The sequence below is a fragment of the Crocodylus porosus genome, unplaced genomic scaffold (assembly GCF_001723895.1).
Source record: "Crocodylus porosus isolate Cpor-Errol unplaced genomic scaffold, CroPor_comp1, whole genome shotgun sequence".
Taxonomy (NCBI): domain Eukaryota; kingdom Metazoa; phylum Chordata; order Crocodylia; family Crocodylidae; genus Crocodylus; species Crocodylus porosus.
The window spans coordinates 180,562,554-180,578,538 of NW_017728906.1; the positions used below are offsets into that span (position 1 = coordinate 180,562,554).

At 42.1% G+C, this 15,985-nt stretch overlaps 1 protein-coding gene across 5 annotated transcripts in view; it reads right to left on the bottom strand.

Moving 5' to 3' along the window:
- The window catches only part of ARHGAP42 (Rho GTPase activating protein 42), a 305,839-nt gene that overhangs the window by 138,554 nt on the left and 151,300 nt on the right, over nucleotides 1–15,985 (bottom strand). For all 5 annotated transcript variants that reach the window (XM_019530286.1, XM_019530287.1, XM_019530285.1 and 2 more), the window contains one exon: nucleotides 11,697–11,768. In XM_019530286.1, coding sequence (XP_019385831.1) covers nucleotides 11,697–11,768 — 72 coding nt within the window. The remainder of the gene's footprint in view (nucleotides 1–11,696; nucleotides 11,769–15,985) is intronic.

Here is a 15,985-nt window from a genome sequence, read left to right on the forward strand (position 1 = left end):
AACAGGGTGCTTTTTACCCCCTCGTCCAAGTCACTGATGAAGATGTTGAACAGTGCAGGCCCGAGGACTGAGCCCTGGGGGACCCCACTGCCCACATCCCTCAAGGCTGAAAATGACCTGTCCACTGCCACTCTCTGGGTGCAGCCCTCCAGCCAGTTGGTGACCCAGTTGACTGTGTAGGTGTTGACACCACAGTCCCCCAGTTTTTTAATGAGAACGGGGTGAGAGACAGTGCTGAAGGCCTTCTGAAAGTCCAGAAAGACTATGTCCACTGCTACCCCTGCATCTAAGGATTTGGTGACCTGATCACAGAAGGCCACAAGGTTGGTCTGATAGGACCTGCCTCTAATGAACCTGTGTTGGTCACCCCTAAGCATAATCTCCCCTGCTGGTCCCTCATGGACATGTGCCAGGATAATTCTCTCAAAAAACTTACCCATGATCGAGCTAAGACTAACTGGCCTATTGTTTCCTGGGTCCTCCTTCCTCCCTTTTTTGAAGATGGGAACCACGCTGGCCCTCTTTCAGTCCTCTGGCACCACACCAGAGCACCACGAGTGCTCATAAAGCCATACCAGGGGTCCTGCAATGACCTCAGCTAAGTCCCTCAGCACTCTGGGGTGGAGATCATCTGAACCAGCTGATTTGAATACATCCAGTCCCTCCAGAAGTTGTTCCCTGACTAGATCCTCACTGACCCTTGGCTTAGGTGCACCTCCCCTGGGGTCTGAGGGGGGCTCAGTGGGGGGGTGATCCAGTCCCTGCTCAGGAAAATGGAGGCAGTATAGTCCTCCCTGGTGACGGCCCCTTCCTTCCACTGGGTGTACACCTCCTTTTTAGCTAGGAGACATTATCAGGTGCTTTTGGTGAGCCATGGGGGCTTTTGCGCCCTCCTGCTCCCTTTGATCCTTGTTGGGATTACCTCTCTTTGGGCATGGAGGATCATCTCCTTAAGGAGGAACCACTCTTCTTCGACACCCGACTCCCCTCCCCTGTGGGACCTCAGTGCTTCCCCGACTATTCTCCTTAGCTCATTGAAGTCCACTCTCCTGAAATCTAGGGCTGCTGCCTTGCTGCAGGCCTTTGCCACCTTGTGCTGGATGGTGAATTCCAGCAGGTGATGATCACTGTTGCCCAGGTGGTCAAGCACCTGCAGCCCCCTCACCAGGTCGTTGCCCGTGGCCAGCACCAGGTCCAACAAGGCATCTCCCCTGGTGGGGCTGTGCACCTCCTGGGTTAGATGGAGGTCCTGCATTTTGGCTAGGAACTTACGTGAGCAGTCAGACCTGTCAGAAAGGACTTGGTCAAAGTTGGCATAGAATTCCTCCTTGGTTTCATCAGAAACATCAAGAATCAGAGCAACTTGCTGATGATAGTGGTATATTGGCTCCCTGCCATTTTAGTTCAGAGAGTCATGAAGCACTCATTAATTCTGATAATAAACTTGATGGATTGGTTTATGAGTTCATTCTTGATGGCAAAGCCACCTCCGTGAAGCTGACATTCCCCTTCCTGTTTATCCTTCCAGATAAAGGTATAGTTGCCTCCATGTTCTCTGAGCTGCCAATCTCCTACTTGCTGGGTCTTACTCAGTGCAGTGTCACTGATGTGGCACAGGTAACTCTTTGCAGCCCACTTTGGCCTTTTACCATTCTGAATAATTTCATGTATGCAAACATAACCTCTTCATTTTTTACCTCCCTTTCCAGTTCATTCATGTATCTATTAAACAGCAGTAGTACCAAAATAGATCCTTGAGTTACCACATTGTTTCTCTCTCACAGCTGACCACTTACTTGCTCTTTGTTTTCTACCCCTCAGCCAGTTTCTGGTCCACAATTGGACATTCCTTCCAATCCAATGACACTCTAATTTCATTAAAACCCTTTAATACAGGTGTTTGTTGAAGGCTTTTCAAAAGTCCAAATATACTACACTGACAAGATCACCCAGATTTCACATCATATTTCTTGCATAAAAGACCAGTTGCTCTTTTATTTATTTACTTCATTTTCCATGCGTCTTCAAGCTAGTAATAAAATATTTGTTGCTGATTGTAATGAAGAAATAATTTTTAATTAAAAATGGAAGCAGAGGAGGAGGCAACAGCAGATGCCTGAACAATTTGGGGATCTCACAGAAAACTGCCTTCATTCTCCTTGCCCATACACCAGGCACAACAGGTGGAGACCACAGCTTAAATAAGCCCCATGCATTTCTATGGTCTAGGTATCTGATAAAGGTTGTGGTTGGCCAACCTTCCTGGGAAAAATCATTGTGACCAACTTTATGACAGGCTGCAAGGAACTTCCAGAGCTGATGAGTTCAGTCCACTGCTGTCAGAGTTGTAACTGGATAGTTCTGCATTTTGGACTGCAACAGTATGCAGGCAGCAGCTACAGCCAAGCTACTGGCACTGGCAGTGGGGACAGAAGCATGGCAGCTGCTATTTTTATGCACCCTCCACTCACCAAGTCTGTGCCCAGACCTGGTGCCTCCCTCCTGTTTAGTTATGCTACTGTCTGCTGCTACAGACAATCAGCATATAATCCCATCTATAAATTGATGAAACTCCTTCTTAAAAGTAGTTTGGGGTTCTACTCCTCCTACAAACCTACTGAAGACTGTTCTGATTGTTAAAAACCTTCTAATTTACAAATGAAAGTTATGCAAGGTAACTCTATGACCATTTGTTTTTATACCAATATTGGCCATTAGATTAAGTATCGGGCCTCTGGTCCTCCCTCCCTGGTGTTTACTCCATTATGTACTTTAGGAAAGAAATCTCAGGCTTCATTTTTCTAGGCTAAATAAGCCAAGCTTGCTGAGCTCTTTAGTCTATTTTAATTTGATAGGCCCTTCATTTCCCTGGTCATACAAGTACACCCTTCTTGTCACATAATCCAGTCTGAGTTCATCCTTTTTGAACAAGGATGACTAGAATTATACAGAGTAAATCCAGAAGAAGTCTCACTAGTGAATCTGTACAAGGACATTAAAACTTCTTCAGCTCTGCTGGAGTCATTCCCAGAGACATCCTAGAGGTCTTTAGTACCTAAAAGCGTTTGCCTGTTTTTATGGCTGCATCAAACTCTTGGCTTACATACATACATATTGTGTTCAATTAACATGCCCATCTCTTTCTCCTCTTCAGTCATTTCTGATTGATGAGCTCTCGTCTTGCTGAAGTAACTGCTATTAGTCCCCGTGTGCATGACCTAACACTGGAATTTAATCCCATTTCTATGATTTCAATCCTCAAAGTCATCCAATTTTTCTTGTATGATACCCTGATCCTCCTGTGTATGACAATGGCTCCCAATTTAGTGTCATCAGCAAATTATATTAGCATACTCCTCTTTAGGCCCAAGCCACTGATGAATATAAGACTAATCCTCAAAGATCTCTTCCAAGAACCATCTTCCAGTCTGACAGCTTTCCTGTCAACACTACTTGCTGATGTATCTGCATATCCCTGTCCACCTCACAATTCTTGTCATCTTCCCCAGCTTCACTAAAATTTTCCATGTGATATCTTCTCATTTTGCTGAAATCCAAGTAAATGCGATTTACTGTGTTTCCTTTGTTCAGAAAAATCAGTTATATAATCATAGAAAGATATTAATTGGCACAATCCAGCTTTGGTAAAGCCTTGTTGCATTTTAACTTGTACTACCTAGTAAGTGGTTATACAGTTAAGGTTATAAGTTTTAAAATTATAATGACGTAACATACAATTCTGTGTTGTGTTTTTCTTGCCAGCATCAGTTCAGATCCATATTAGGTGCACCTGACTTTACTGCACAGTAAATTCAGGTGCATTAAACTGTACCACAGTACACATCAACACATGTGCCCAGGTCAGAAGCAAATTGAACCCAACAGAAGCAGCATGTTCCAGGGCTGCTCCTGTCCTGCTCTGCCCTCCTGCAGCAGCCAGGCAGAGCTCCTGGCTGCCAGCCTTGTGCTGGCAGAGGGCACTGGGGGCAGCACTGGGCTGGCAGGTAGCTCTGGGGGATCAGCCCTGTTCTTCAGGGGGCAAAGGGAGCTGTCTCTAGCTCCAGAGGCAGGTCCAAGCCACATGGAGCTCAGGGTTATCCCCGAGCTCCAGAGGTGGGGGGTGGTGAGGAATTTCACCCACCCCCCAGAGCTTGGGGCTAACCTCGAGCTCCATGAGGCTCAGAACTGCCCTTGGAGCTAGGGGCAGCTCCTCCACAGCTTGGGGTTAAGCCAAACAGCCATTGAGGTCTCCTGCTACCTGGGCTGATTGGGAGCAATTTGCATCTGAACGGGTCAGCATCAACATGTGCACTTAGGTGCATTAGTTTAAACTGCCCTTTTATAGTACTTGTATCTGTCAATACTAGCAAACAACGCTTAAAATTAATATACAGTGCAGTAATTCCTGCACATGTGTAGATGGTGATGCTTTACTGCACATTACATTAGCCTAATGCACAGTAAAGCACATGTGTAGATGCACTCACTATTAATTACAAGGTTCCAAAACCAGTGGACTTGTGGGCAAAAGCCTCACATAGCCCAGGTTGTGGCCCTGCTCAAATACTTGTATACCACAGGATTTTTTCTTTAATTATCTGTATAACATTTTTTTTGGTTTTCTTCAAAACACAATAAAATAAACCAGTTTGAGTCCCTTAAAAAAATCACTGAAATAGCCAAAATAATGGAATTATAACTGTTGGATGATGCCTATCCAAAACTTTCTGCTTACAGTATCATACTTCACTGTGAAAACATATTCTTTTCTTTTACATGTGCTACTTTACTGAGCAATACAAATAAGACATTACAGATGACATGCCAACTTTGGTGGCTAGACTGAGTGACCGACTGTGAACATAGCTGTGGTAAATTAATCCAAACAGTAAGCACGATTGTTTCCCAGCATACAGCATACTTATTGCTAAGCATGAATGCAAGTAAATAATAATAAATATAATCCCCCTGGGCCAAGGAATTTTTTTCCCTTGAAACGGACAACATTTTTAAAGGGAAAGGAAACTGGACACTTAAATCTCTGTTTTAAAAAGTTTAGTTTCTGTGCTCTTTGATCTGATTTAAACTATAATAAAAGGTCATGAACATATGAACAAATACTGCTAAATATTGTGTGAGATGGATAAAAGAAAACATGAGACTTTAGCCTTCCTGCATGCAGCGCATCACAAAATGATCTCACCAATGTTACCAGCTGGGGACCAGCAAACCACATTTACCAAATAAGGTAAATTGCTTCATGCCTGAAATCTTTTCCCAGTTAGCTCACTCTGCTTTTCCTATGATTTGTACAATAATTGCAGAGGTCATTTTTTAAAACTCAGATGGAATAAATCATCAAGCTACCCAATGTAAAGCTGGGTTTGTAGAGTCTCTGGAGAGAACTCAGTTTTATTTAAACTGAGTGTGCACAGAAAAGGCAAAACTGAAATATGTACAATAAAAACAGAAGAGCACACAAAAAAGGGAACAAGTGATATAAATCTGTACATTGTTGGTTTGGTTGCAAACACTATAATTTTATTTCCAAGATCTCCGGTTTTGGTTGGGTACCTACATATTTTTTAAAATACTCAAAAAATAGTTTGTATTGTAAGAGGTTCTTGTGATACACTAAATTAATCACTCCAACTTTGCTCCCTGAGGTATGCTGCCACTGAATTTACAGTACAGCTTTCTACTACAAATTGGATATAGTTAATCCTCTCTATTCCCTCTGACTTGTGTAATTACATTATTCTTACCTAAATTCTTCCTGTAGTTAAAATGGGATAAGATATTCACCATGATATAAATGGAATATGTTACAAGGCAAAATAGCATGCTTATGCTCTTAAAGACAGTTTCACTGGAAAATGATATTTACTCGTTAACACTATTGCAACTCTACTTCAGATTTTTTCTTAACTCTATTTTTTTTAAACTTGATGAGTCATTTCTCCTACAAGTAATACAAACATCTCTAGCTGATACAAATTACACAATTAAAAAAGAAAAGGAAAAGAAACCTGTCTAGCTACTGCAAATTCTTCCTCATATCATTCCCTTTTCTAGTGAAGTCTGATGAAAATGTATAACCCATACTGCTATATATTAATATTGGCAACTGTATGCACACTAATGTTTCTGGCTGATGAATATGTAATTTCAACAAAATTTAACATTTTAAATCTAATTAGGAATATAAAACTTATGGAAAAACTGGGGGCGGGGAGATATAATATTAAGGACAATTTAAAGAACAAGTGCACACAAACTAGGAAATGGAGATCACAAGAGACTGATTAAGTATTTTCATGTGCAACTATTTGTACTGTTTCCAGTTACGGGAACTGCAGCTGTAAATTAGGTGCGCCATTCATCTTCTGTCTGTGTAGCTGAAAATGTAAGGCCATAAAAAAAATTGGAATATAAATTTGTCCAAATTCACTGCTTTTTTATTCCACGTAGTTTTTTATATACTTTCATCACTATCATTTAAGCAATGTCCAGGAATATATTAATCAACATAACTAACTTCTGTGGTATTTGGCTTATTTTTGCTCTCATCCACTGCACAGGGGTAGAATTTGCATGTTTGTGTGGGGGGGGTTAGGAAGGAAGTTTGTTTGTTCCTGTTTTAAAATTTTAGAGACTGCCAAGTTTAGGAGCAGAACATGGTGGGGTAATTTTCCCAATGTTCAGATAGTTTTAAGAATCCTGTGAAGAGCTCAAACATAAATAACATCCTTGTATACAACATCCTAAGAGAGCTGTGAAACCTTTTACTGCAAAAGCCCAAAAGACAAGAAGTTGCTATGTCTCCTGTTCTGTTAGGTATTGCTCCAAGAGGCAACACTACTGTGTACACCTGAATCCAGCAAATATTTTGCTTTGAAACTAAAAGTCAGCTTCAACTTATTACCCTACACTAAACATTTGAAAGAGTGTGTATATGTGGGGAAGAAGTCATAAAACAGAATCCAAAAGCTTAATACTTAAATCTATGTCAAAGATTGAAGTAAACATACATATGATCTATTTTCTAATACAAAGCTCTGGTTCATAGCTAATTATTCGATATAGCTACCATTCTTGATCCCTTTCCTTGGGCGTTTTCTAGAAGAGAATTAAATACAAGTAATTTCACCCCTGTGCTGCTCTCATCTAACCATGTGCTCCCTGTAACTATGAGCTGAGAGATTCAACTCTGAACAGATTTCATCACACCCTTGATTATGTGGGTGGTCTGAACCTCTTGGTTCTGTAGCTGAAAGTTGAACTCAAGAGGCAGAGCAGGAGAAGATGAGTTTATTTCACATGTTCTAACAAGTAGAGCTCCCTTTACGGTGGCAGGGTGTAAATGTACATCAACCCAGGGCCTTAATGCAGTGATTCTCAACCAGGATGCTGGGGTACCCCAGGTGTTACCAGATCCTTTGAAGGGTGCCCTGAGACATAAGGTGATTAAGTGAGATGTAAGGAGATAATCCGAAAAGCTAAACAGACAAGCGCAGGCTCAGTCTCCTCCCTGCCCAATCTCCTACCCCTACTCCTGGGACCCTCTGCAAGGAGGTAAGCACTGTAATATATAAATTAGTTTTTGGCACTGGTGCCACTCAATTAAAATTATGGAGGGGTGCTTCAAGTCCAAAAACGGTTGAGAACTACTGCCATAAGGGAATGTTATACTGCCTCTAAACCATGCCATTGAGTTCTGTGGTAAGCACACCTTACTTGCTATGTGCATGCTATCCATCAAAACAACCATAATGTAGCCACTTTCAAGCAATAGGGGCCAGCCTTTTCAGCAGCATCCTGAGTGCCACATTAATCCCCTTCTCCTGCCACAGGTTGGCCAACCCTGCCATATTGCTGGGCACACATGGATAAACTCACTGTCTTGCTGCACTTACTGGTCAGTGTGCCTGGAGTTGTTCTATGACATTAATTCGATGGTGGGGTACACCATGGAAAGAGCAGGCATGCTATCTGTTTCACTGTAGTGCTCAGCACTGTCCTTTGACGGCAAGCCCTAATTGTCTAAAAGAGAAGTAACAAGGGCTAATGACGCACAGAACTAAGAGTTGGAAGTCCCAGGTCATGAATTCAGCTTTTGTGTGACCTCAGGCCATTCATTCGACCTTGCCATAGTTGGGGTTTTTTTCTAATTTAAGACATGGATCACTACCTACATTCCTATTTAGCGAGGACACTGAAAAGATTAATTAATGTTTTTAAAGTATATTGAACAAGTACAGCACTGCAGAAAACGTTGAGTCTTACTACTATTAATAGCACTTCTTGTGATTCAAAATGCAATCATAATTCACAGCCAGATGAATGAACAGTCTTGGAACTCAGTGCATGTATCCAGAAGAGCCAGAGCCAGGCAGTGCCTGATATTACTCTGCAAAGACTCTGCCAATCTTGCTTTGCTTCTTTCAGACAGAATGGCTAGGGACAGACATTCAAAAAGCCAGAGCCTGAATTGAGCCTGAATTGAGTCAACCTTTACAGGTTAGTCTAACCTGCCTTGGTGGAACCAGTTTGTAATGGAACAGATAAGCAGGCATATGTCTGCAGTAGCTCAAGCCAGGGGCCGGGGGCACTAGAGTGGCAGGGAAGCTGTGCTTTGGTGGGGTGTGAACTGGCCAGAGAGGGGTTTAATTACCCCCTTGCTGTCCCACCAACAGGGACCCAAGCCGGGTCTGCCGGGTGCTCCCCCATTGCTGCAGTAGCAGAGGGACACCACGGCTCCTGAGCCAGAGGGGGTTAGTCTCCCTTCTATCCCACTGGCAGCCAGGTCTGCCCGCCGTTGCAGGGTAAAGCCTGTGTGGGGCTGCCCTGCATCTCCACTGCCTCAGGGCTGCCCTGCAGGGCATTGGTGATGCAGCAGAGATGCAGGGCAGCCCCATGTGGGCTCTGGGCAGCTGCACCTTAAGAGCCAGCAGCAGGATGAGAAGGGGCCACTCTTCCCCTCACACTGAGCAGCAGTTTCTCTCCTGCGCCGCCACTGCTCAGCCCATGCAGGAGAGCCTGGAGATGGCATGGGGTCAGGGCTGCGTGCACTGGTCCTTCCCTGTACTGTGGGCCTGGGGCTGGTGGCAGCAGCAAAGCAGCCCCAGCCCAGATGCATGCCTAAGGCCTGGAGCATCAGCCAGGTGGGACTTAGGGAACTGCCAGGGGCCAAATAAAGCCTCTCTGTGGGCCAGATCCACCCAGCCAGCGGCATCTGGCTATGCCCCCACCTGAGCATTGGAGCCGGGGGAAAGAGTTTCCTCGAGTGTAAGCCTCTTCCCAGTGGGGGAAAGGGCCATGCTGCAGGGTGAAGAGAGCTGCTAAGGATCGTGGCAGCAATGATAGCAGTGCTGGGGTGGGGGGGGCTCTGGCCCCTGGCGCTGCTGTGTGCAGCCTACTGCATCTTGGAGGGCAGGGGTGCTTGCTGGGAAAGGGCTCGCACTCCCTGACATTATGACAGGTGCTGCTGCCCCCACCAAAGGCCCTGCTGCCCCCACCAAAGGCCCTGCCCCCTCCCACTGCAGCAGCTGGGTGGGGACACAATCAGACACTGGCCCCCAGCCCCCTTGGAGGGGGCAGGGACAGGGGTTATTTTCCCTCCCTCTGGTAGAGGGGACAGCAAGCCTCTGGCAGAGAGGAATGCAGGGGGCTTATTACTTCTCAGGGAGCAAGCACGGTGGTGACAGCAGGCAGACACAGCTGTCAGTGGGGTAGAGGGGAAACTAACCCCCTTCCTTGCCCCCCTCCGCCTCAGGGGCCATGGTGCCCCACTGTTGCCGCAGCGAGGGGGGAGCACCAGGCAGATCCAGCTCGCATCCTTGTCAGTGGACCAGTGAGGGGGGAATTAACCCCATCCCTGGCCATCCCCCAGCCCCTGCCTGTCCCTGGGCTCGGGAGCAGTGGGGCTGGGTCATCCCAACTGGGCTAGAGCAGATAGCCTAGCCCAGAAAGCATGCTGGGATGCTGGGGGAGTCTGGTTTAATTTAAACCTGCAAGGGGTCTGGGACAAGCCAAATCAGTTAAGTCTGATATTACATTCAACCAGATTTATCTCAAACCAGTTTTGGCCATTTTGAAACTGGTTTATACGCACTGAATGTCTGTTCTGTTACAGGTTTAAACCAGTTTCTGATCACTTAAATTGGTTTATGTGTAATGTCTGTTCCCAGCAAAAAAGAGTCAACAGCACAATGAAGAAAGCCTCTAAATGCAGATTCAGAAGATTCTCTCCAGAAGCATCTCCAGAAACTAAATAATTATAAGAGTAAATAGTGACAAAAGAACAACTTGTAGTGAAACTAGAATTGAAAATTGCTGGGCTTAAAATCCACTTAACTATGCAGCTTAGATGAAAACAAACTCCCACACCATATCTATACAGCAGCATGTAGGTGTCGTGAGGAAAGCTTGCAGTTGTACAAAACTACTTATCAAACATGAGAATAGAGAAAAGCCTTTTGCCCACATAAGCCTGACCACAAGTTAATAACAGGAATTTCTTCTAAAACATGTTTAGTCCCCGTGCAGAGGCGCTTCCATTTGTTTGTTATATATCCAAAGAATTACTGCAAATGTTCAACTGTTGTCATTTGTATTTTCCATTTTCCCCCCAAACTATATTAATTTACTTGTGAAAATACTCAGATGTAGAAAGAATACAGATTCTATTAATTTTCAGTATACCATATTAGAGAGCAAAACCAGAACTTTTTAAAAATGATCATTAAAAATTGAAAGACCTTCTATATGGTCTATAAACAGTGTTTCTACATGCAGCTCACTATTTAATACCTACTAAGCAACAGTAGATTTTATCAGAATCATACATTTCATTGAATGCTTTACCCTTTATGTATCTCCAAGATAATGACTCTTGTCCAACTTTAGAATTTTGAACTGGGCTGCAATACGGCCCTCCATATTGAGGGCTCATAGCTATGAAACATCTTTCATTTATACATGCAACAGATACCTGGACACCAGTACCTTTGTGCTATTTTGTAACACAACGTGAGTGTATAACTGACTTCAGGCACCAGCTTGGGTTTTCCATCTAAAGGAAATCACTGGGCTGTATAAAATCTACAGTTGCACTTCAATCTCCCCTGGAAAGCCAGAGGGATATCATGCAGAAAGGGACAGGATCACAGGAGATGCTATGCTCCACCTCCATTTTTGTGCTTTTTTTTATAGGATCAAAGAGAGAGAGTTAGCATTCTCAGTCTGAAGTAGGGCAGAATCACACCTTACAGACTAACCAAATCAGAAATACATCAGTTTTTGTGAGACAGCATCTGTCAAAGAGAGCTCTTGCTCATGAAAGCTTACGCATCTCTGATTTTGGTTAGTCTATAAGGTGCAACTCTACTCTGTTTTATGGGATCAAATTAAAACCTGAGCACTAAAACAAAGACAACTGTGGAACTGGGAGACCTGAAACAACAATGAATTCTGTTAGTTTCCTGAAGACATGACATATGCATTATATACAGTTCTCTTATGCCACAAGTAAAAGTTCCCCTTCTCTTAAAAAAAGCAATGAGACTAATTTGCTACAGTGTAAAAATTAAATGAGAACAAAAATCTTACTTATTCAATGCTCTTAACCAGACATATGACATAAAGCATGAACTTCAAACAAACATTAAATAAGACTTGGTTCCTAAGCAACTTACTTTTGCTGCACCTATTTGTTCTTTCCGAAACTTCTCCAGTGGTGCTATTAGGACATCATTAGCATTCTGGATCTGAAATGTCAAACATAAATATTCAAACTTGTGTCTTGTCAATACAAAGTACTTGTAGAAAGCTAAAGTCATTCTACAACTCTACTAAATCTTATGTTAATGTGCAAGACTGAAAAAATTCCCTAATGATTTCACATCACTTGCAAACAAATTTTAACAGCTCAGCATGAGTTGGCCTCCAATTATTACTTTAATATAATTCACCATACATTTCTTAATATATACTGAAGTATCACTAAAAATAGTAAAATGTAACTGCACCCAATATAATAATGAGTTACTAATGCTGTATGGATAGGGTTCTATGGACATGCACGCACACACACACACACACACACACACACAAATTTGGAGTATACTATAGCATAATTTTAGATAAGATGCAACTGGGAGTAATACAATCTGGCAGAAATGGGGAGATGACCGGCGTACCAGTAATAAGAACATTATTACATGGATCAGTTATTTACACAACTTGATAGCTGGGTCCTTTCAGCAATGTCTATTCAGATAAATAACATAATGCTACAAATAAAGACAGAATTCAGCACAATCCGAAACTGATTCTATGAAAGAAAGGGAGAGAGAAAGACAGACACAGAAAGCAAGCAAGCTATAATTTAATTTTATCACCTAAAATCCAAACCAGAAATCCTTAAGTAGATAATCACTCCCCTTTTCCCTCATTGTATTTGTTTAGGTAGGGTGTAATTCATTCCACTGTGGAGAGCTCTCACAAAGTCCCCTGCGCATAATTTAAACCTTATTTCAACTCCAAGTTTATGTGATGTTTACGTCTGTGTTGGAACTGTATGGAAAGAGTGGAATTTAAAAAATCTTAATAATGCATTTCATTTCCTTTATTTTTCAAGGAAAAAGCTGTACTGAACTACATTGCTATAATTTCTATAAGAAGTTATGCCAAGGTAAGGTTTAAGGACAGGAGGCAGAACTAGACCTCTCAAGTGTTCCTCTTTTTGAGATATGTTAATAATTTTTAGTCATAAAAGTATATGCGTCTCACTTAAATTTGTTACCCCCCTCACTTTTATTACTCAAAGTTATTCAAATAAGAAGTTAAGAGCCATAAAAAAATTATAGACAGTTTTGACAACAATCCCAGACACCCAGCATTTTAAGTTTTTGTATATATAATTTTTTACTCCCTCTACTTCTGGTTGTTACCACACCCATTAAATGCGATGTTTGGGCCTTGGCAGATTGACAGTAATTACTAGAGCTAACATGTGACTAAGCAAGAGATGAGTGAGTTACTCTGGTAACTTTTCCATCATACAAATGACCGGCGGCTATGCTATTAGAGCATAAAAGTTTCCCAGAGCCCCCAACAAAATCGAAACAAAATTCAGCACATTTTGTTCTTCCCTCGCACCAAGATTTCATTTCCAAATGTCACAGCATCACCGTCTTAATCAGCTGGTCCCTTTGGCAGCAGCTTTACATGGGGGGAGAGAGAGGGGGAAAGGTCTTGTTATACTAATATAATAGAAAGTTTAAAGTAATAAGAGTGGCATTTGACAAGTGAGTAATGATGAGTGACCCAAACTAGTCCTTTTCATAAGGGAAAAAATGGACAGCTTTGCTGCAAAGGTTATGAGGAGGACTCAGTAAGGCTTATTTGCATTTAAGGTATCATCCAAACATCCAAAGTACGGCTGGGGTCCTTTTATGCTAAGCGTTGTACAGGAAGAACATAACGAGGCAGCCTGTCCCAGGAGCTTGCTTTCTAACTTGGGAGGAGGAAATTGAGGTTTTGGTGTACACCTGAACTTCTGCTTCCTAACACCCATTTGCTACATTCCTACATGCCTTGTTATCTACCACTGCATCCAGCAGCAATGTACACCTATATAAGGTGAATGCCTTTCTTCACTTAATCACCAAGGTAAAAGGTTTATACAATCTGAAAATAAACCAGCGCATGAATGCTGACGTAAAACAATCACTGTAGACTTCAGACTTAAACTCCATGGTGAGCTGAACAGGGCTGTTCAGACAACTCAGAACTGTCATTTTCAAATGCCCTGCAGAGAGACTTAAAAGACCACGTTTCACACCAGTTTTCTGCAACCTGAAAGTGACTGAAACATACTTTTTTACTGTTAATCAAGTTTCATTTCAGAAGTTCAGTTCTGTTGCAAAATTATTTACTGCGAGGTCTCAGAATACAAAAAGTCATGGTCTAGATACTGGGGAAGAACTGATCTCTATCAAATATATAACGTTACAAGGAGATGCCTAGCAAGTAAAAGGAGTTCACTGCCAGCAAAACCACTGTTGTTTATGGATATGGAGGCTCCTGACTAGGAATGTGTAATGGGTGTCTGTAGATAAAAGATATTACTAAGCTAAATATTAGTTAAGTACAGAATTTCTTTTCCTTGATCTACGTTGAGGAACAAAAGGAGTTCTACATGTAAGTCCCTCTCAAGAAAGCTTCTAAAGACAAGAGCATTGATGTGGCATGTCTTCTCCTGGCAAACAGTAAGGAATATTTATTTTGAGAAGAAGAGCTTGCCAGCAAGTTACTGGGGAGAAGCCTGGCAGATACAATTCAGAAGATTCAGACTACTCAGTCATACAAAGACTCCCTGTCTTTCCACACTGGATTGTGCTTGCCTAACTTGGGTAAACCATAAATACACAGGTAATGGAATTTCAGCCTTTACAGATCTATTTTCTTTTACTTTCTGGCTCTGGATCACCAGAACTGCATTATATTATAGCTGGCTTATTTTGGTTTCTCCTTTCTTAATATTTTTTGCCTAAAATAATCTGTTGTATAGATGAGCACTGGCTACTAATTACTACAACCCTAAAAACACCATTTTGATTTTACAGTTATGTTTGGTACCCCTTTTAGGCTTCTCTTTACTTCTGTAAACAACAGATAATTATGGCATAAAAATAGAAGTATATATAATAAACAGGGTAGGCAAAATATAATAGTATTCTTTCATCAATACCCACTTCAAACTGTTGAAAACAATTATTGTTGGTAAAAGCCAACAACAGGTATGTTTATCATAGAAGATGTATTCAGCAAAACTTTTTTAAAAGAATTTTAAATATGTTAAGGCTTCCATTTTACAGTTTGAAGGTATCTTTGTGTTTCCCTTTAAAATCAAATTCTAAAAACAATTCTGTCCGTTAGGGTTGGGACTAATTACTTTACAGATTTGGCAATCACTGCATTTCTTTCTTTTCATGCATATACATATTTCTTCAAAAGATAGCAAATACATCTGTAAATATTATCACATAAATTTAACTCTTGAGTAAGACATAGCTAAGAATTTACATGCCTATCTAAGAACATGGGTATTTTCAGATTAGATGACTCATCAAATGCAGTAACCAGCTAACTCTGAGGCTGGCCTGTATCAAATGGTTCAAGTTAAAAAATTCCTGAATTTTAGGAAAGTAAGAACTTTCTCCAAAGGCAAGCTACTCTAAATCAGTGGTTAGAGGTTGGCTTATACGCCAAGTAAGAAGGCTTAAAATTAAAGACAGAGGCATGTGTCCATGGTAAATCAGCAAACAAGTTGGAGAGCCAGAGACAGATTCTAGTTGTAAAATCCTGGACACACTGAAATCAGTGGCAAAATGCCTTCTGATTTCAGTAAGACCAGGGTATCAGCCCAAGACACGCAACCCTTGGTCACCATCAGTAAGTAGGCAGTAACTCCTCCCACTCCCAGCAAGGACTCTAGCCCAAACAGGGTAGTCAGCTTTAATCAATGGTAGTAATTTGAGGTTTTTACAGTGCCAGTTTAGAGTAATAGAGAATCACAGAGAAGTAGGGCTGAAAGGGTCTTCCAGGGGTCATCCAGTTCAACCCCCTGCCTAAGGCAGAATCATCCCTATGACAACCATCCCATAAAACCATAATCTAAACTCTACATAAGACTTCCGTCAACCCTGACACAACACAGACCTAACACCTTAACCTGCCCAGGTAAAGCAGGAGAACCACAGCAGCCAATGTCCTGCTTCTGTGAAATGTTGTCAATATAAGGTCAAGAGGTCCCAGGTAGAAGGCCAGACCCCTGCTACAGAGGAAGACCAATATGAGTCCATTCCAATATGAACATCCAGAGGCTGTCCAACTTCTTCTTGAATACCTCCACTGATGGAGAGTCCACAGTTTCATAGTTTCTAGGGTCGGAAGGGACCTGAGCAGATCATCTAGTCCG